Genomic DNA, 23,720 nt, shown 5'->3' with positions numbered 1-23,720 from the left:
CAAAGTTTTTCAGTATCGCTGAATAGATGGCAGCAGTTCCGTATAACGCCGTGAATGAAATTGACTGAACCATTGTTTCGCCTTTTTCAGTCACAAATTTCTACATCGACGCTGCACAGAAGTAGCGGAAATGACCTGAATAAATATTCTGATAGACACAAACTTTTCCCCTCATTGCCACGATTTTCAATTTCAGACACTGCATTCTGCGGGAGTGCTGCCATCTATTGAGTAATGCTAAAAAGAACTTGAACGTTTTTCTTCATTTTTATGTATTACAGGTTTATAATAGGGACAAAATAGTTTTGAAAATATAATTTCTTTTAAAACTCGTCCCATTCATTTGTGCAAATCCTGAGGTATGTTTTTGAGTTATACGATGATGATTGAATACTTTAAAGGAAATTAATCTAATCAAAAAAATGAATTTCTTGCAAAAAAAAATTCACGTTATTGTTATCTCAGAGAGCTTGTGAACACGTGCCGGAAAATATATAATTATCCCCCCCATAAATCCAATATTTTCCAATGTAAGCGAGAGAATGGATACGAGATTAGAGAAGATGTCTCTTTAATAACTTCGCACATACCGATGGTGAGCCATACGAGACTTCAAAACACTTGTCGTCATTCTGACACTTTCGGAAATAATGAAGTCGTTAGTGTAATTGGGAAAACGGTCTGGTAAAGCCTTTCTTACGTCGTCGTCACCGAGTTAAGGAAACTTGAGATTTATGTATTTCCGCGCCTTGTATTTAAGACAATATAAGTTGACATACATAAAATTCCTTATACATTTCTTAATCAAAGATTCTACTTTGAAGTTCCAAAAAAAAGGAGACTATGGATACAATGATGCCAGGAAAACTCTATTTCACGGGATTAAAAATGCGCTTTCCAAACTATAACAATGCTCAACACTGATTTTGTTCTCAAAGATTGTTTCAGTGATTTTAAGGGTAATTTTGGAGCATTGATTCCGAATCTGACATTCGTATTTTTTTTGTTTTTTTTCAAATTGGTTCTGTTGATTACTCAAGTGAAAGTTAAGTTTGAATGGTAATACATGAGCAGCATACAAATCATATTGATTGTGATCAAGTTAAGTGAATAATAAACTTAATGTCAATAAATAAAGATCACTCTTGTCTGTGTGATCATGATATAAATATGGTAATACGTTGAATAAGATAAGAAGGTAAATAAAAAGTTGAAAGAGTAAGAGTTTTCGACACAAAGATTAGTGACTGCAGACTGTATTGAAATATTTTAGAGTATGCATTATCTCAAATCCTATAACCGTTTTGGCAAAACCAACACCATGTTTGAAATAAGCGGCCCAAATACGTCCTAAAAACCGTTAAAATTACTCTTCGGGAGCATAATTGTTTTTTCGTTCAGCAGTGTAATCTATCGTGCATTGTATTAGCTCATTATCTCCGAAAAAAGAAATAATCTCATATATCAGCATTTCTCAAATTTTAGTCAATGGTCGAGAGGTGGGTCTGCAGGCACACTCGATAGTTTAATTTTAATTGAATGAAAAATCATGTAATTTCCTTTGTTTCACTACAGCTCGTAGAGGAAAATGCGAGAAATTGCGATTCTGAATACGTATACCACTGATGCTGTAGCCAAAAAATGCAATTACGACAAATTTGCTAGTTATAGGTAAAATTCTTGACTGGTGGGGGGGGGGGGATTAAGAATTACTGCAAATCACAGTAAATAGAAATTTATTTCACGGGGGATTCATCGTGACAAACTAGGTAACCATATTTCTTCGAAAAAAATACGATTTACTGAAAACTTAATTACGGCTGAATGCCGGATATTGTAAATTGTCACCGAAAACGTGAGTCGGCAATATCAACAAATTTTGCTAAAATTTATGAAAATTTTGTGTCTGGGGGAAACATTTGTGGACCTAACCTATTTATGTTGTCAGAGTTATGCTCGTTTTCGTGTCTACTGGCGCTGATATCTGCCTTGAAAATTTTAAGTAAAAACGACAAATGCCTGAATTTGCATGTGATATAAATATCGTGTGTTGAAAGTCTGTTTCCTCTCTGCAAAAAGACTTTCCAGCAGGAGACCGGCTGAAATCAGTTTCCCGAAATTGGAAAACCGGAGAAAACAAACTTCGGCCTATTGCCACTTTGCCGTCACCAGAGTTTGAACCTGGATCCTCGCAATACGAGTCCAGTATAATTTCCACACAACCACGCAATAGCAATGAAGATCGACTGGAAATCGCAGTGGTATGAGTTGTAGTGTAAGTAAAAATTTTTGAACGTGTCGAATATGCAAGACAATTATTTTCATTATCCTCATGAAAATTTTCTTTATTCACGGTTATAGCAAGCATTTCGAATTCATATGAGCCCAAATGAAAAAAAAAAACAAAAACGGAAAAAACGGGACAATGCATGAAAATTTCACAACGGCGAAAACTGCAGGAATGTCCCGTAAAATGTGGCACATAAGGTCATACCAATCATTCTGTTGTGAGTCAGTTGAACACATTTCACTGGTCCTTGAATATTCAAAAATTTTGAGAAATGCTAGCTAAAATATTAGATAGATTCATCAAATATCCAATAGTCCATGATTTCGTCACAGAGATACAATCAAACCGAGAGGAAGGAAAGAAAAGAAACACCATCAGACCAGCCACACACATTCCCCTGCAAGTGATCTACTCTAATCTTATAATCTTAAGAATTTCTTAGAAAAAACGTGATTGAAATGAAAACAAAAGTAACTAAAAATCTGTCGTTATATTCGAGGTCGTTGCGTTTTCATTGTAGTTCATTAGCATTGTTCTCTATGGGAATCAGTCCAGACCACCAATTATTGACGTTATAGCCAAGTGGTCGTTACAACCAAGATATAACAGAGTTTGACTGTACTAAACTTTTCACTCTTGAATATAAAACAACCATCTACTAAATTGTACTACTCCAATGCCATAACACTCCCAATCATTTCAATGGTAAATATCAGAATTAAATGATCAACAAATAACGGAAATATTGCTCCTTTAAAATAAAAAAATTCGAAGCAATACTCATTCCGGTATTAGATTCCTCCATTGCTTCCACGGAATTGACGTATAATAGAAAAACAAAATAGTAGCAATATTAGATAATGAAAGAATTCTTAAGATGTATCGAAGATAAATAGTAACATTCAATAAAAATGCAATTACCATGCGCCAACAGTTGGATTACCAGAATGGAATGGGAAAAAGATTTTTTTCGTGAAAAGAATAGCTCAAAAATTTTAAGAAACTGAGATAAAAATTTTGAGAGCCATCTCAATGCATTGGACTCTTCACTCGAAGCACTTCAAGCTTGAATCAGCTTTTAAAAAAAATAGATAGTGCTTATTCTTCATTTAATCGTAGATATGAGAGAAGACATCTCCGAGATTTTTCGTAAATGCTTTGTTACGCTCGGCACGGCGAGAGAATTATCCGAGATATAAAAAAAGTCGAATTTGTGAATATGTGCTATCTCTACCTTATTGAATGCTTCAACTATCGGAATTCGTTTAAATTACTGCTGATTGAATGGATTGTGAATACCGCGCTAATTTTCTACGAAGAGATAAATTCTAATATTATTTTTTTAAAAGAAATAAAATTGCGATTCGGAGTTATTCGTAGACATTTGAAACGAAAGAAACGTTCGGTATTTATTTTGGGATTATTATTTTTTACTGCTAAATTTATTTCGAGAGTTTTCAAAATGTAAAATAAGGTATATGGCTGGCTCTGGTTAGCTCACACATCTTGTTAAACTGATCTGGGGTTCGAATCCCGGTATGGTAATGCTTTGAGAGTAAGTTCAGATGTAGCTTGTTGGTGACTTTTTACCCTCGCTTAGCAGAATCATGAGGATTTAAACAGTAAAAGTACAGGTATCACACCTGACAGAGGCAGAAAAAAATTGAGGGGTTTAAAACCATAACCGACCAAGTCCATTTTTACAAAAAAAATGTGATAGCTCAAGAGGTGCAGCAACGTCTGCTCTGTTCACTGCCGTAGTGAGCTAAGTTCGTAGTTCACGCACTTTCTCAGAGGTGGCCTTTGTTTTCACAGCTGGTGAAGTAATACATAAAACTTTCACAGCCACACTGAACCGAGTCCATTCTTGATTATAATTTTGATTGCCTCGTTGCTATTTTTCATTACATTAGTCATTTTCAAGTCAAAATGAGTTGTGGTTTTGAGTCCTCTAGAGAGAAATATGTTCCTTATTCATCATATGAATCATCGGATGATAATATTATTAACGGTGGGAACCTAATATTGCCACTTGGCTGGGGACGTGGTTATAAATGTTTGAATAAGCATTGCATCACATCAGCCACTTCAGATTCTAGAGGCAGACATACTCCTGGAAGCAAAATTGACATTACAGACATATTATTGATCACATAAAATCATTTCCAGCCTTTCAAAAAGCCACTATTCCAGGAGAGATAATCCTAATAGAAAGTACCTTCACCCTGATCTTTCGATTAGGAAGATGTATCACATTTATGTAGAGGAATGTGCGGCAAAGAATAAGAATACACTTTTTTTATAGTTCGTATCATATCGGCCGTGAAAGAGCAACTCTATTACAAAATCTTCAGCACAAAATTTAATTCACACATTAAACCAACAAGTACAGTAATGTACAGATGCATGTAAATTATGCGCAATAATTTACATAATATATATTAATTCAACTAATTAATCTTCAACAATGAAGATTTTGACAGGAAGATGATGGAATCACTAGAAAAAGTCTTCCAACTAAACGAGAGCCACACTTGCAGAGAGCACAGCCGGCTAGAGAGAAAACAGATAAGCATAAAAAGGATAAAGCCTGTCGAGTGACATTTTTTACATTCGATCAGAAAGCACTTCCTTTTCCTAAGCTTTCAACATCCGTAATTTATTATAAATGCAATCTATATGTTTATAACTTTGGGGTACATTCCTTCAATGATAATGTTGGATACGTGTACGTTTATGATGAAATGGAAGGGGGGGGGGAGAGGTTCTGAAGACATTTTTAGCATTGTTGTGAGACACCTGAGAGAGTAAGCCTCTAAATATAAGGAACTAATTCTATATTCCGATGCATGCGGTCGCCAAACCCGTAACATCAAAATATATATTACCTTGTTGACACTAGTCAATAGTACAAACATAGAGCAGCACAGTCAATAACAGTCATGACTTCAAATTTCTGGTGATTGAAAGGGAATAATTAAGAATGCAAGGAGGAGATGCCCAAAATTTTGATTTACAAAAGTTGAAAATTACGATTTTGCTATCACAGCTTTGGAAGAAGCTGTCACTAACAGAAAGAAGGATACTTGGGGAGTTTGTTTCAGTTGATTGAATACCAGATAGTTGCTAGTTGTGAGAGGTTGTCCCTTCATGTTTTAGAGTTCAAAGAAACCCTCAATGAGATGATCAACCTTTTCGAAAAATAAATTTGGAAAAGAGCAGGCTCTCTCTCTCTTGGATGAAATCTGCTTTCCTTGTCTCATGTAAGTCAAAATGCATTGTATGCGGACCTATACATCATGTATATTTCAGAATCTTCCAGTGGAGGCAAACACTTGTCTTTAAGCTACTTCCTCTAGAATTGATGAAGATGATAATATTGTACAGTGAGTGATTTACGAAAAATAGTAACCTTTTTTATTCATTGTAATTGATTTGTAGTTTGAATATACCTAATGAAAATATTTCAAAGTCAAGAACTTTTCATAATATAAAATACATCATAATAAAATGTTCTTCAGTTATACATTGTAACATCATATTTTTTCACGTAGAAGCTTCAAATCACAACCATAGTGGACCAAGTCCTCATTATTAAAGAAATACTATAAATTCCCAACACAAATACTGATTTATTATTCGTAAAAGCAGGGCCTAAAAATTTTTTTTTTCAACTAAACGTTGACAATTCATTTACATCACAAGAACTGAATTAATTTTCTATCAAAAACTGAGGCGTTATTATTCATAATGAAGATAAATGGACTTGGTCTACTATGGCTGTGTGAACCACTCAATTATTAAACGTATTGGAAACATTTAAAACGCGTTTCGCCCCCACTTATGTTGTTTTTTCCCCATATTTCCCCCGTTTTTTGAATTCAAATACATCAGTGACGAACGAAGAAACGTGAAATGTTGTTTGTTGGCCGCAGGAGGAAGTAAGACAACGATTTTCTGATTGGGTTTTTGAATACAGGATGTCGGTATGAAAAATTATTTTTTTTTATTTTAATAACTATACAAATCTCTCGCATTATGAATGATGCATCTGAGTTTTACACGTTATACGGATACTTTCTTTCAAACCGGAAATATACCTCTAGAATCAACTGTTCGTTGGAAATTTGCGGTGTATACTGTTAGTTATGCACCCTGCACATACGAGAAATGGCATACAGTCGTGTCAGCTTAATCGGATGACGGCTAAACGGATGAAAACCTCCGCCACCAAAATTTCTCTCATAGAGACAATGTTAAAGTTTTCCTCTTAATATGATAATTTCATCTACTTTTCCCCGTTTAATCGAATATTACGCTTCACACGTCAACTGTTAATATACATAATATTTTCATTGAATGAACCATTTCAAATTAATAGAAAATATGTAACTATATAATATAATTCTTTTTTGTAGCACTATCTAAAGAATATACAAGGAAACTGATATTTTCTGAATATTATGCCGAGAGATTTTAACAATTTTTCAACCACCTAATACAGCTCTAAAAACAAATAACAAATAACTTTATAATGACTTTTGGATAGAGTTTTACTACTTATAAGGCAAAACCACGGGATATGCATGATTCAGATCTCTAATAACCTGAGAACAACAATATTATAATATATACCATATACTTCAAGCCATAAATTAAGAAATACCCCAAAAAATATTTCGCGTACATTTTGCATATATATTGTTTTGCGTATTTATTTCGTACATAGTCAAGTCTCTCTGTGGAATACAATTTGAATAAAGTATTTCTTAATTGAAGAATAGATACGGACATTTTAAAACAAATTCTAGAATGCAATCAACTATGCACCTAAGCAAATAAAAACTGCATTTAAATTTACGAAACAACATGTTCAACTTCTATTCACCAAATTAAGAGATTGCAGTTGATTTTTGATTAAAATTCCCATTAAATACATACTCAAGAGGAATTTCTTTAGAACATTATAGAACGCTATGTGAAGATACCTTAATGTTTTCCACATCTGATATTAATATTTCCATTCTCATATTTTTCAAGTTTATTTATTTATTTATTTTTGATAATATCTAAACATAATAATGACTTTCGTACAAAATTGAGCAAATATCTTTTGTGAATTTGAGCATATATGTTTCATAATATAACTCAGAATTCCAACAAATCTGCTTCTACAAATTATTCCGTTGTTTAAATAAATGTTAAAAAAAGATACAAAGAAGAGTTTTCTTGCAATATAATTATAATCCGTTTGCGAATATCACAATTAAAAACTCTTGAGGTTTTATTACTCCTTAAATTACTCCCCAAATTACCTTTCCAATGGCCTTCTATTTCGTCTGTGTGACCTCAAGGCTTAAAAATATCTCGACTTTTACTGATTTATCATATTCTTATCGTAAACCGGAACTTTTTCAGTATCTGTTTTAGAGACGGAGATACGAACCCAGAAAGACGGCCGAGGGGGGGGGGGGAGGGTAACACTGACCCTCCCACATATTTTAGAACTACTAATTGCCGCAACTGACTATTCTACGGCCACAATTTTTCTGATAGTCTCTTTGTGCATCTAATACGGCGTAATTTCACCATTTGTGAGACTGTGTTTTACATTTATTCTTATCTGCAGACGTCGGCCAGTAGGTGTCTCAGATTTTGTTGTCAACTATTTTTGTAATTTTTGGGCGATAAATTGCTTGTTTCACAAATTAGAAATGCTTGTGATTGTGCTATAGAAGTATCAAGGAGACACAGAAAGGGAAATTTCTAAAAAGTTTGCAAAGATTGTGTGTCATAAAGGCGATGGTCGTGATGGTCGGAATTCAGAGGACAATGCGTGAGAGAACAACTCGAGGCACAAAACATTTGTGAACGTGTGAATCCGAATCAAAAGAGCGGTATGAAGAACAGCGGTTGGCTATAGCGATAATACTGACGTCACAACATTGCTCAAATATCGTAGTGGATGAGTTAGAACAAGGTTTCAAGAAGCTCTAGCTACAAATGATTCCCATGAACTTCTCTAACCCTTCACAAGCCCGTTCTATCGACCCAGAAGCCATTTGCCCCGGGCTTTGCCTCTGATGAAATCGAAGATATCGGGATAGTATGTGAACTATATATGATCATGTTCAAGTGCATAAACAGCTTGCATAGTATGTACTCAAGTGCTAACATCTATCTCTCAAATCAGAAGTGAGAAACTTAAATGGAGTGATTATTTTGTTATGAATGCAATTTCAATGTTGCATGTTTGATTCTTACATACTTTGAAATTTCTCGGACGCATCACCACAGTGAATCATCCTTGCTAAGTGTCATATTATTTTATTGCTAACAATTATGAAAGATAGATCGAAGGAAATTTTCATTAATTCTATTATAAAAGTCCTTCTAATCAATTTCATCCTACTGATTATTTGGTGTCTATTAAAGGAAAAATTGACTATGTAATGATATAACTTCAGTTTGGGGTTAACGCTTCCACTTGAGACGCGTTAAAAAGAACTAATAATATAACCTTTTGAAGTAGTTTAAAATTTACGTAATTCCATGTGACGGAAATCTAAACCATCGATGTTTATGAGAATGAATTTTTCATTAATGGGGAAAAAAAAGTACATGATTGCACACAGGAGCCGTTTAAAAAACTCCCTCCGTATGTGTAATCAATAGGAAGAACTAGCATCAATTCACATTTACGTTGCTAAACATAATACTACGAATATTTTAGATTTTCTGCAGCAGTTAAATAGAACCTTTGCATATCGGGAATTGCGGAATGTAAAGCTTGGCATTTTCCATGGCTATATTTACCTGGTTTGGTCTCAGTAGGGATATTTCGGTGGTCTATATGCTTTATTATGGGATTGGAACACGAGATTAAATTAGGAGACATTCCCACATCCGTGTCCGTTTAATTTAATGCTCGTCGTTGGACAGAGGTACAGTATATTCGGATGACCACTGGGATACTAGAATATCTGCTTTATTGAGGAGCATAAGACTAACTACGATTCATACAAATTCACATTACGCAACAGAAAAGTAGTAAATAGAAATTTTCGAACATTATGCATTTTTATAAAAGAGAAAATTGATCATAATACATTTAGAAAACGTATACGCTGAGGGAGCCATTTTATTATGAGCACCTTATGAACATTCTTGAGCCATCTTTTGCCTTTGATACAGCATTAATGCAGTAGCACATTCCAACTGTGTGAGATTGGATGGTTGGGAATCTAGATGCCTGATGATTCTTTCAACTTCATCCCACAATTACTCAATGGGAGTGAGATCTGGAGATCGTGAGAAGGGGAACCTGAGCAAAGTAAACTCTCCTTCATGTTCCAATCCCGTATAATCTCAGCACTATGGCATGACGTATTATCTTCTTGAAAGTAGCCATCTCCATTGGAATAAGCCATAAACATGACTGGATGCACTCGGTCAGCAATGATGTTTAGATATGATGTCATTCAGATGTTAATGAACACGTATTAAAGGGCCCAAGAAAATCTTGGGTGGTAAACATTCCCCCAAACCATTACCTTGATTTCCACCAGCTCAAAGGGTTGTAGCAATGCACTTAGCGTCAATGCTTTCTTGCTATTTCCGCGAAATTTTCACTCACCAACCTGCATGATGTAACGTGATTCATCGAACCACATAACTTGTTTCCAATGATCCATGTCTCATCACTGCGATACTGTTCGAACTGGCCTTCGGCTTGCATATCCGATACGATGCATTGTACTGAGATCCTTTGAGACGATCCTTCATTAAATTTTCTGCAATTTGCTGTACTGTTACCATCCCGTTGTCTTTCACAAGTGCGCCCTATTCCCTCCAGCGTCAATGACTACTCTAACGTATATGCTGAAACATGAATTGGCATCATCATCATCATCATCATGCCCCCAATATTTCATTATCATGCGCACCCCCCGCTCCCAGTCATTCATATCTATCTCAGTGTTCATGCAAGTATGGATACCCTCCGTTTCACCCGAGTATTCACCATTCGGTGACGACCATGACTTCCATTTTCACAAATGCCACCGCTTATTAGAATTACGGATGATGTACGGAACAAAGCAATTAGTTTTTAGACGAAGGAAAAAATTGTTTTTTGTTAATTGGACTCACTTATGTTAAGGTTTTTCAAGGTTTCTCTTCTTTTCTTTTTGCGTAGGGGCCGTTCATGTATTACGTCAGCAGATTTTAGCCATTTCTGATCCCATCTCCGTCAGCAAAAGTCATCAAAACTCGGTCCCCCCTCCCCACCGCCAGCAAATTTTCGTCAGCACTACCCTCCTCCTAACTCATATTGGGATCAAATGCGTACGCGGGGGGGGAGTGGCACGAGTCCCACTATGCCCCCCCCCCCCGATGATAAAACAAAAATAAATATTACATTCAAAAAATATTTAAAATCAAAATTTCGGAAGAAAATACCTTTATACGTTATTATAATCAATTTCTGTTAACTTCAATGATATTTGAAGGTTAAGAACATACACAAAATTTATCTTTAAGAAATTCATTGTGACCCACCCTCTAAGGCAAAAATGCTAAACGTGTAACCCACAGGCCAAATGTGGCCCTTGGGTTTATCTAATGGGGTCCGTCACCTGAAACCTAATTTTGTTAAAATGAACTAAGTAGTACATTTATGGATGGCCATGTAAGTGGCCCATGTAGCAATTCCAGAGTGTTTAAGTGGCCCGTGACACATTTTCAGGTCACTCGAGTAGGCCCGTAGCACGTTGACGGATCACTTAAGTGACCCACGGCACAGTTCTAGAACACTTAAGCGGTCTGTGGCACATTGAGAGATTCCTTATGTGTAAATTGGCTCAGTTTTGGAGCACTTCAGCTGCCCGCAGTGCAGTTCTACTTCACTCAAGTTACCCGCGGATCATTCCCAGATTATTAAAGTGATCAACTGCATAGTTACATTTTCCCATTTCTAGAACACTTGAGCGGCCCGGACACATTTCGAGATTACTTGAAGGACCAGCGGGCCATCACAAAATTGGTTCTATGGAGGACTTATCAATAGGAAGAATTCTAGTTCAGGTGCCCACAAACTAGCGAAAGGTTCGTTTCGGTTTTGGTACACACAGTAAGATGTCATTAAGAATATCTCATATTTATTTTTATAAAGGGTGGTTGATGACGTAAGCATTATTCAACCCCCCCCCCCGTCATCAAAAATCAGCAACCCCCTCCTATCGATGCTGATGTAAAACTTTAATGGCCCCATATTTTGAAGTCAAGGTGGAACCAGACACAAGTTTTCCCAAATAAATTATCGTTATCAATCTGCACTATGCAGTAGTTCAGAGAGCTCCCTTATTAATAAAAATTTCCATACTCAGTTCACAGTCTTATTCGCGACGTAATAGCCGCTACGATTCACATAAGTGCAGCGCTGCATTTGCAGTGGCTGTCCTAAAGTAAAGAAATCTGTGAGGAAAAAAAGAAGTTCCTTTCTTCTGTTCATGATCAGTTTCTTTTAACTGACCCCAATCACAACAGTTCTTCGTCCGGGAGACTTCACACATGGAGCGTACCGTACATTATGAAAAATATCGCAATTCGTTAGACAGACATTCGACAGTTTTATTCCACCTCCTCACAATTTTTGAATAAAATAAATTCTAGCATAAAAAGCGGAAATAACCCTCTGTTAGTGAAAAAAAAAAATGCAAAATTAGGCATTCTGAAACTTGTAATGTGGGAAAGAAGTAGGCCTGCATTCTTTTCTACTCTTTCCTACGCCGCTGCAATCTGTGACCACCTCCAGTAACATAGAAAAACTCTAATCAATCCAAAATAAATCCACCCGATTTGCTCACGACCGCTGGTCATCTTTCGTTTCCGTGTCCGAACTCAAAAACAAACATCATCCTCCTCCCTCCCTCTACTCTTCGTCTCATTTCCGGATTAACATTGTTATATAAAATGTTGCATGGTCAATTCAACATAGATACCTCTGGTATCTTGGCCAAACCACCCTACATCTCTAGAAGACTCGACCATTCCCTTAAAATAAAACCTATTTTTTTTCCCCTGATTGCTTTAAATACAGCTTCTTTCCTCATATCATTGGTGAATGGAACAAACTCCAAAGCTCTATTGTCGAATCCCTCCCTCTATCACTAGTTTTTTGAGCAATATCAAACAATACATTTGTCATTTTTAATCGCATTATCTTGTATAGGCCCCAGAGCCAACAATATTGTATAAATAAATAAGAACAGAGACACTCGCCCCCGATTAACCAAACTGGACATATCGTCATGATAATAACAAACCGAGACTTTTTCAAATATAGTTATCAGTTAGTTGGTTATCGTAATCAGAAATCCCGATTCCAGTTGTGATCACATTAACCGGCGGACAAGCCTGCCGTCCAGCGAGAAACCACAGCCCATTTGCTTGTCGGATGGCCATAAAATTGCAATTCGAAGTGTATTTGACTCTCTGAACGCAAGAAAGTCCATTTTTGGGTTACGGTGAAAACGCTATCGATGCATATATATATTTATTGTCCACGACTTCATGAAAACAAAAATGAGGAATGATTATGTTAGCCATGTGTAAATAAGACATATCCGCAAAAAAACATGCCGGTGTGTCTTCATCGACTTTGAGAAGGTAGATAACGTAATAATCTGGAACGATACAAGATCGTTCACGTGTTCTTCTTATCCAAGGAGATGGAAATCGATAAGCAAAGAGAGGAGAAAAAAATTGTATCCACACCCTTCCCATCTAATAAATGAGCTAGATGAGTGGGTTTTAATCTATCATCTTTACATAATCAATATAAGGCCCATTTTCCGTAAAAATGGTATCTGGGATCTTTCCTATTCGTTTCGCGTGTCATTCGCTGCCCTTTACTCCATCATTTGATGATGTCTTTTGTGATTTAGTGCAGCGAGATTATTCTCGAGCTGTCCAGATGGCAATTTTTACCCCCTATTATTTTATAGACATTGCGTGTAATTTGACGGATATTTATATACATAATATACGTCAGATTGGAAGATTATTATAATCAAATTGCACTTTGCTTCATTCAGTTTCTTTTTCAAATATAAAGATCGATGATTAACCATCAGAATTGTAAATTACGAACTCTTTTAAGGTGAACATTTATTGAGTCGTAATTTATGACCATGCAATAAAGACGAAAACTGTTTTCCATACGGTACATATTATAAATAATTCTGTATGTTCTAATTTTCTTGAATATTTGGAATATACAGTACGGGTAATTTGATTTTTGCATTATTATGAATCATTTTACCTAATTTCGAGATTTTTCAAGAAAACTTTGCTGAAAAAAATTTTAAACATAACCACGAAAAATGTTGCTAATGTATAAGGGTATAAAACTTTATTCCAACATAGAATTTATCATCGAAGACTGTGAACATCGAATTATAAAATTTTTCCACACATAATAATCTTCTATTCCAATGTTCTTTAACGTTTTTGTAACTGCCGAAAGTAAGAAATTTGAGAAATAGTTTGTGTACCGTAAAAACTAAATACATCGGACATATTTGTGGGGACAAGTAAAAAATACATAAATAGCAGAAATAAGTTAAGAACTGGTCAGAAATACATTTTCAGGAAAAATAATTTGTGGATCGCGTATATATAAAATTGCTTAAACAGGAGGAAATCCTTCTCGCAATAAATGAATAAATAGGAAGTACAATTTGTGTGTGTGTGTGTACGGATTAGATATAAATAAATAAGCACAATAATATTTGCGGACAATCAAAACATAAATAAATAATAGCAATAATTTATAACATCTAAATAAAGGAAAATATCTATTTGAGTGGCCAAAAAGTTAACTACGAATACGAAGAAATTATTTGCCGACCTCACAAAATACATAAGAAAAATAATGTGCACACTGGCCAAAAATATGTGAATAAGAGGAATAATTCGCGGATTGGAAAAAAATAAATGAACAAGAGAAATACTTTGCGGACCAGCAGTTTATATATATATATATATATAAACTGGAAAAATTATTTCCGGACCTGTAAGGTACATATAAATAACAGAAAAAAAAATAGTTTGTGGTTCTGCAAGAAATACATAAACATCGTGTAGACTGCATTCTAACTATTAAATCTCAAGTTTTATAGCGGCTATACATGGATTGGACGTAACATTTCGCCGACCAGCAGTAAATTTCTCACGGACCGGCTTCAGTTAGCGGACCAGCTGTTCAAAAAAAATTGATTTTTATTGAACTAGTTAATTTTAAAATATTACTAATTAAGAATATATGCAGTTATCTTGAAACATTATATATACTTTCTATTTTAATAATCCAAATCTTTAATAATAACTAATACAATTCGATTCGTGCGTAATCAAATTTTACATTCAGATCTGAAAAATCCTTCGAATAATTAAATAGAGGAAATTAAATTCATGACAGGAAAAAAAATACATATTCCAGAAAGAAAAAATTCAAAATGACAAGGAATTCCGAATTTGACACTGATTTCCTGAGTAGAGAAATTAATTAAAATTAATTTACTCCTTCTCTTTCTGACTAAATGTAAGACTATTTTCTTTCTCTTTTTATTAGATTTCTGAATAACGTTGTATATATATTCAAGAAATGGGGAAAAAACGTGCATTAACATCTTTTTTTTAAATTAATCAACCGAATCATAATTAGTTAGACGGGTTTAAATTCTCGTTAAAAGAAATTAGAAAACTGAATTAATTATTCGCAAGTTTTCGTTATCTATATTGGGGAAATTTTTCGGAAAAATACATTAATGCTTAAATTGAAAAGTACGTTTTCTGGTGATATATAATTCGACTGAAACATGCGCAGTATTAATTTTTCAATAAAACTGGGGCTAAATAGTTCATGTATATGTGGTTGAACTGATTATTTTAAAGAAGATTAAGATCTATTAAAATTAAGATTAATCTATTAAGAGAGATTAAGATCTATTATTCTAAATTTATATATTGATTATTCTTTATAAAAGGGAAATATGGCAACAACGTTCTAATTGGAAGTTTTTATTTTGTGACACACACTGTATTTCCACTCTCAAAACTGGTACGGGGTGATTTTTGAACACACACATTGATCATTTTTTTAAAGTAGAATCCTTTCTCTACGGTGATCGTTTGATGAGATAAAGGCCGCATTAGGACTAACGAGACACCCTGTATATCTTGTAACTAAAATTATCCAGTTCATTATGCTTTTGAAAATCAATTTCTATTTTTTTCCCAATTTCTCAAACAGTATAATGTGTATTTTTGATGTGTAAGTGAACATTAATCAAATCATGGGAAAATTGGACCATACATTGCTGTTATTATTCAATGTATAATCTATAATAAAAATAGAGACTATGATAATACACTATTCATTCTACACATTTTTCATGAAATTTTCGCATTCCACATAAACTATTTTTTATTCGGAATACGATTTATTATGGATGAAGTTAATTTTTGGAAATCTTATTTCGGGGAAAATAGAACTGTTTATTTAATATTTCAATTTGGTGTTCCTTTATTAATTCTTTTCTTTATTTCGTTATTTTTCCGAAGGAATAATAAATTCTAGCCATTTATAAGATACTTTTAAGTGGTTTTCTTTCCTCTAAGAACAAATTGCTCTTTTATATATTTATTTATACATTTTTTTTTTCCTAGGTCTTGAATGAAATTCACATGGGAACTGTTGTTTCTTGTTTCACCACGTCCTTTTTTCCCGTAGTTTTTCATGTTTGTTTAAAGGTTCCATCGCAAAGAAAATAGAGCATGAAGGTAGAGTAAAGGAAAAGAAGAAAAAATAAACAGCGGAAGAAAAATAATAATAAACTTATACTTTACTCTAAGGACCCATTTGTTACGGCAAAACCAAACATCGGTTCTTATCTAAAGCTTTATAGATTCGAAGCGATGAATTAAAACTTGAGGTTTCGAAAACGAGCAATAAATCTCGAAATGAGAAAGAAATATAATACTTTATCTCTCGCTTTTTTATTACTATTTTTTTTTCAATTTTTGTATGAAATTGTGCGGTAGTGTATAAATACAGTCGAATTCCGTTGTAACGAACTCCAAGAAATCACTTCCTTATAACGAAATTTCTTAAAAAGGAATTCCAGGTTTCCGCATTGTTCCTAAGTAAACTTATATGACGGATTAAAAAGTGTTCTGAGAAATTGTGTTCTGAAAATTTCAATACGCCAATGAGGAGCTGTATAGAAATATGCGTGTTTGACCATCTGGATACCGAGTCTCCTATCAGTCGTTAGACTTCAGTATCCCCGTGTGAGGAAGTTACAGAGGTATGAGAAATTAAATTCTCTGGATATCATGCCGAAACTGATACTTGGAACGAAAAGTGATTTGTCTCCTCCGGGAATCGAACCCGATTCCCCTTGCATACCGGGCAATAGTACGCTAACCAATACACCAGAGACACACTTTTCAATTCCTTATAACACGCATTAGTAGCGTGAAGCGCTGAGTGGAGTCGTAGCCTTCCTTAACTAAAGCAATTTTCGCCACAGTTGGCGATTTTGTATGAATAGATGATATTTTTTCGGCCTGAAATATACTGAGAAATTGAATTTCCCGGATGTTATGCCGAAACTGATACTTGGAACGTAAAGTGATTTATCTCCTCCGGGAATCGAACCCGGCTCCCCTTGCATACCGGACAAGTGCACTAACCAATACACCAGAGACACCGGGTTCGATTCCCAATCACTTTTCTTTCCAAGTATCAGTTTCGGCATAACAACCAGAAAATTCAATTTCTCAGTATATTTCAGGCAGAAAAATATCATCTCTTCATGGAAAAAGTGTTCGTTGAAACGGTTACCGACTGTAGATGCTTGCTACAAAATATGTTTTGCTTACATTTTTTCTAAGTCCTTTCATTATCACGTGAATTTTCATTATCATTGATGGTCGAAGACGGGCATACGTAACTCACTTTCACTACATAATATAAAGCATATAAAATAAGCTACATAACATAAAGCCCAGTCTCCCGGACTCCAGAAAAATTCGTATACCTGCTGAATTTGACCTATGATTGCAAAAAATCCCTATATTTAGGGGAGAAAATTATTCCCAAAAGAATTTACCCGAAAAAAACTGCTGCTTCGTAAGCGTTGTCTAAATATTATCGCCGTTCCGTAAAATCACAATAAAATATTTCATTTCGGGAGAGAAAACACAAAATTCGCCAATCAGCATGCTCTAATCAGGCCTATCGAAATCCATAATTGGCACGATCGCGTGTCTGCTTTATCCATATGTCCCGTTTCGGGCCCGACGGAGATTTTTTTGTTTGCGAGATTTTTATTTTTGAGAGTAATTATATACGGCAGGTAATTTTATCCGAGGACTTCAACCTACTCGTTGGTCATGATTGGCGATGTCTTGCATGGTGTCACGGTTTTTGCAACGGAAAAAAATCTCTAAAATTACCCTTTTACTAATGAAAAATCCCTAAAATGTTTTAAAAACCCCTTTTACATTTATTTTTGTACGGAATTCGGATCCGCGTGAAAACCTCCCGAGTTATCGTTCTCCAAACTTGGCAGTTAGTTATTTACTGATTTTCAACAGGTGGCTGAGCCTAAAATGGATTCAGCAGGAAGGAAAGAAATACAATCCAACTTTCCATGCGGGGGAATCGAACCCACGTCGTCTCACATGCCGGGTGAGCGCTCTAGACTGCAAAGGCAGCGAATCTCAATCTTTCCGTAGAGATCGTGTGCGCCTGAACGGGACCGTATTTGGGGCGGTTGGAGCTGATTCAGTCCAGAGCTCACAATATTTATCCTTGCATATCCCTGTCAATAAGTCGCCATCTGGTGGTAATGTCAGTATTGTGAGTCATGGCCTAAATTATGACTGACCGTCCATGTACGGTCTCTTTCAGCGCACCCGAACTCCACACATGGGTGCAGCTGAACCTTTAAGAGAATGCAAACCACTTCATTGGTTTACAAACGTGTCTCAAGTTACTCAAGTGATCTACTCATATAAGCGTGACGCGAATCTCTTGGACGATCTGCAAATGCGCCTTGGATTCATGACCAGGAAATATTACAATTACCAGGAGTTATACAATTTTTGTTAATTGCATTTTTAATTGGGTTGCTATATTTTTTAAATATATGACATCCATATTTTTATGGGCATCTTTTTCTCAGCCACCTCGTTGGGCATTTTGCCTGTTGTGGCGGTGTATTTGTATGCCGGGAGCCACTTAAGTTATTTGTGAATATGCCTTATATCTCTTAAGTGATTTGTAAATGGTAATTTAAGTGATGCGGAATTGCGCCGAGGCTAGTTAAGTGCTCCGAAACTGTGTCTCGGGCCGCTTAAAAACTCTGTAATTGTGCCGCAGGTCATTGCAATTCGTTCTTTGAATATGCCGTGGGTCGTTTAAAAGTTCCTGGAATGTCTTGTGAATCACTTGAGTGATCCAGGAATGCGTTGTGGGTGGGTGAATGAATGTGTTCGATTCCTGGCGGACACTGGATGCCTTTTCTTTAAGAGTTCACCTCGGCATAATATGTTCGAGGAAAATGCCGTCTATACACAAATCTATATTAACATTATAAAAAGCAACTTAAATCTTGAAAAATTAAATAAAACTATTGAAAATTCCAGAACTTTACTTCAATTTTTTTTTCGAAAAGATTCTATTTCAAACTACCTTATTATAGAAGCGATTTTTCTTTATTTTACTTTAATGTATTAATGTTCAAACATTTTCCACCACTACCATGATACTATACATGATTCCAAAAAATAGAATTTTACCATTTATACAAACTTGAATGGTGTTGTTCTCCCAAAAAAACCAACGGAAATTCCTCGCAGTTAATTCTTTTTCGCCACGCAAAGCTTAATTAAACGAAGAATTGAGCAGGGAAAACGCAAAAACGTAGTATTTGGGGAGCCACGGCGGTTTTAATTTTCTTAGCTTTAAGTATTTTCCAAGAGAGAGAATATTAGACTTCGCAAGAATTTTCCACGAGCTACGCTACTCCTTTGGGAATTTTCGCGTATAATTCTCCCAAAGTTAAACTGCCTTAGCCTTGAATCTTTATCAGGAAAAGAAAAACAGTAGGAAACGCGGGGAATGGAAAGAGTGTAAAGGATCGAGGTGTTGCACAAGGACTCTTTCAGCACTTCTAGAAACAGTTGAAATTTAGAAATTAAAGCATTTCGTTTAACTCAAGTGCAGTAGGCAAATGGAAATAGGATAGGAGCGAAAAACTGTTTTCGTTTGAAATCCCCATAACAAAACGTTAACAAGATCGTGAGGAAAGATATATATATTTCGACAAGAAGCTCCAGGAATTGTTTGAATGCAGATTTTGCATCTCTCTAAAAATTGCGAGAATCATAAATTGTTAGATACCTCTTTCTAATTACTACTAGTTCCAAGAAGATTATGAGAATTCTAAAGAAAGGGATGATTACTTTCGAACGTTTTAGAAGTCGCGTCGTTAGGGTCTTCTGATTGTTGACGGATTTTCGGTCCCCATTTCTACAAAATATCAGACTACCATTGAGACGGTTAATTTTTCAGAGATTAAATCTAAGGATTGATTCTCCCCATGGACGGTATTTTGGAATGATGAAGACCCTAACATGAACCATATTTGGCATAAAGTTGTTTCTAAACTTGATTAAACATGATACTGTTTTCACGAAGGACGTTAAAATTAATTATAGCCCTTTAATGCTATATTTACCTTATGATACCATCTTTTATCTAAGACTAGTTATAATACCCGGCGTTGCCCGGGTTTTCTTCAATGAGGCTTTTTTTGGATCACTTGATATCTCCCTCCTTCTTTGAGGGACATGCAAACCGTGTCTAAGTTCACCAATATGGCGACTTCCTGCGCGACTCATGAAAGAAACAAATCTAGATTTAAAGAAACGTAAAAAGAAATATATTTGTTTTCTGTTTTTAAAGGGTGCTAGGTATTTCGATTCCCTTACCTCCCCCCGAACTTCAAGTTATCCATCTCTGCCTGTTTCTGCTTCACAAAATGCTTAATTAAAGCTGTGCAATATTCTCGATGTACTTTTTTATGGGCTTTTTTATTAATTAGTTTTAAAACATCCTAAACAACATGAGTTTATGCAGTTGAATATCAAAAAAAAGATACGGAGACATTAATTTTCATGCTTGAGAAGATATAAATAAAAAGTTGAAATCAATGTTATTGCCTTGATATCCAACTCAGAAGTAGGTCCGGCTAATTACTTCATATCTAATTTTCTGGGCTTCGTATATCTCTAAGCGAACTCAATATTTGAGAAATCGAGTATTTAATACAATTTTTAAAATTATTGATGTGACAGAAAACCCCACCAAATTTCCTCATTTATACATTAAAATCGGCAATTTTAACACTGATTTCTATGAGGATTACCCTTTTCCTGACCCTCAAAGAGATGCTGATGATGATTATGACGTCATTCAAAAAATATCATTACTGGGAGTATTGAAAATGTGGCAAACCATTATAAAGGCATAAATATTATACATATACTGACAGCGTTGAAGAAATGGCAAACCATTGTAAAGGCATATACACGTCTTAAACGCATTGCTAGGGAAACACGGTAACCAAAGTAAACGTTCGGAAAGTGATTGTTGAGGCCCAGAAACCATTGTTGCCCGACAGTTTTTTGCCCATTTGGGATAAAAAACTGCCTCCTGACGAAAATGCTGCCCTGCTCTGACGAAATTTTAAAGTAGCCTGTTGTTCAAGTCGGGTCCCATTTGGTATATATGCAAAATTTGGTGACAAATACAAATACATATACAACGCCATACGAGCGTGACGATCGATCTAAAATTGTGGATTTGTATAGTGAACACACACACACACATAGAAAATCAATTTTATATATATAGATATTACAATTACAAATACAACGCAACAACAGGCAAATTGCCCAACGAGGTGGCTGCATCCCCGAGCCCCTACCTACTACTGCTACACCCCCCCCCCCCCCGCGGAACCCCCCAACGAATCGTTACATGCGGGAATGTGCGTGTACGTGTAGTGCAACCTAACGTAAAGTTTTTTGTTTTCTGTGTAATGCTTGTTATGTGTAGTGCTGTCATCTGCCCCCAGTTTTACTAACTATGAGTGAAGTGTTATGGTTGAATGATTTTACCGTTGTAGGACTGTTGCTCTCTGTGGCGAGACTTTTTAACGGGGAGATCGGCTCGCATTTGCGCCTTGAAGTTGGGAACCACAGAAAACCAACTTCAGCCGACCACCACTGTGGGGTTCGAACCCGGATCCTCGCATCACGAGTCCGGCACTATAACCACTCGACCACCACTGCGGCAGCTATTCTCACGAGACTTTAATTTAATACCAAACGGTTGCCTTCCATAGCATTTACAGAGAAGACGCGTACCGTGAATACGGGCTACTTTGGCCCCCGGGAGTTACTTGGTCTCAAAACGAAAAAACGATTGAAACATGCTCGCTACAAGCTGATTGCTTCAAGTTAGTATAGTAAGGGGCCATTCAAGTATTACGTCAGCATCGAGGGGGGAGGGGGTTTGAAGGTTGCTTACGTCATCAACCATCCCTTTTTGAAGATATGAAATATTCGACGAAATTTTGCTGACGGGGGGGGGGGGGGTGGGGGAGGGGGTCCGTGTTTGCTGACATTTACTTACAAGGGGGAAGGGGGGGGGGTCAAAAATGGCTGAAAATCTGCTTACGTAATACTTGAATGACCCTTAAGCGGCAATTAAATCAAGTCGTAGCACTACTTAACCACTTGCCTGATGGGTTTTTAATTTTTTTCTGCTCAGAAAAAATGTCAGGTTTTTCATTTATTCACTCTATTGAAGTTCCAGAAATTATGTAGATGGGAATTTCCCATCTACAAGAACTTTCTAATACTTTCTAATTTCTGCTAGTTCCAAGAAGATTATGAGAATTCTAAAGAATGGGATGATTATCTTCGAAGTCACTTCGTTATATAGTGTCTTCTCATTGTGAAAGATTCCAGTACTCATTTCGTTCAAAATGTCAAGGAATTATTACATCAGTTGGTATTTTAGAAATTAAATAGGATGCGAAACTCGATAATTCCCTATGGTAGAAGTATTTAGACTGAAGCATGAACTGAATTACATTAAGTTGTTCCGAAACTAAATTAAACAATAGACTGCTCAACACCAACAACATTAAACATACTAACTCACCTTTGATAGCATCTTCTATTTTATCTAAGGTATGAGGCCCTATCCTCTCCAGACTCGAATTCAATATCAAATGGTTGTTTTCTACAGCATTGCAGAAGAATATGCGTGTATCCTTTTCCTTGATGTTTTTGTTACATATATCCGTATTTCCGAACCCGTGAACAGCGACCTCGTTTTCGTCCACGTGATTGACACCTTTCAAAATTCGTTTTATCTCCACTATAGCACTATAAGTCGTTTGTTGCGATTTGTACACTTGCCTGATGGTGCCAGTGAAGATCACGTTGGCTTTTTCCTCTCGTTCTTCTATTGGTGGATCTTCACAACGCTTCTTGAATCGTCGTTGATATACTGAGTACGCACCAAGTATGCTGGTCATAGTCAACATAAACAGCATCCATACTGAATATCGCATTGTTCAGTGATGCCTTAATGAAAAAGAGCTGTCAAAGTTTTCAAAGAGCGTTTTTCTGGTTATGCGCATTATTTATTAATTTTTCTATCAAATGTGTATATTTCACTCCTCACATGTAGCCGTTGCTTATCAAATTAATGTAAGCGTTAGCACTTTTTTCCTTCGTCATTCGCACATGGTGTAGTGTCGTACACAGCCATAGTGTTTTACACTTCCTATCTATCTCACGGAAAGAAAGATGCATTTCTTTTTCGTGCTTTTTTCTCTCAACGCCTCATCACCAGATTACAAGTGTCATTCACCATAGAGCGTCGGGGTCTGGTCTGAAATGTGGCAGAAGGTTCGGTTCCCGATTTTTCTTTCACGCCACCCGGGTCACGACCTGTGTCTGTCACACTTCGGAAATGTGGGACTAGCGTCAACGGCGCCTGAACTCATTCGGGTTCGATCTGAAATTCAATAACCCGAGAGTTGGAAAGGGGAACATAACACCATTCGCGCAATATGAGAAACAGACACGTAACGTGTTAAGAAATGTCACTTCTTTGTTCATTTTTCTTCTCACCCACTATTACAAGAATGTGCCCGTCCCATTGCAGTAAATACTGACCATTCAGAAATATTTTATGTATTTAAATTGTTTTCTAATTTATTATGCTATGGGGCAGATGTAGGTTGAATATTTATTCAGCTGCAGATATTTTAAT

The 23,720-nt window shown here is 35.9% G+C and overlaps 1 protein-coding gene across 2 annotated transcripts in view; it reads right to left on the bottom strand.

Moving 5' to 3' along the window:
• Positions 1-23,309, bottom strand: part of LOC149088151 (agrin-like) — a 249,194-nt gene extending 225,885 nt beyond the window's left edge. For both annotated transcript variants that reach the window (XM_089244963.1, XM_089244973.1), the window contains exon 1: positions 22,599-23,309. In XM_089244963.1, coding sequence (XP_089101089.1) covers positions 22,599-23,013 — 415 coding nt within the window. In that variant the 5' untranslated portion in view covers positions 23,014-23,309. The remainder of the gene's footprint in view (positions 1-22,598) is intronic.
• Between the last annotated feature and the right edge of the window lie 411 nt (positions 23,310-23,720).

Source organism: Pholcus phalangioides, unplaced genomic scaffold (genome assembly GCF_987345545.1).
Source record: "Pholcus phalangioides strain wild (caught in Gottingen) unplaced genomic scaffold, Ppha-v1.0 ptg000003l_1, whole genome shotgun sequence".
In the NCBI taxonomy this organism is placed as follows: Eukaryota; Metazoa; Arthropoda; class Arachnida; order Araneae; family Pholcidae; genus Pholcus; species Pholcus phalangioides.
This window is presented reverse-complemented; position numbering and strand designations above follow the sequence as displayed.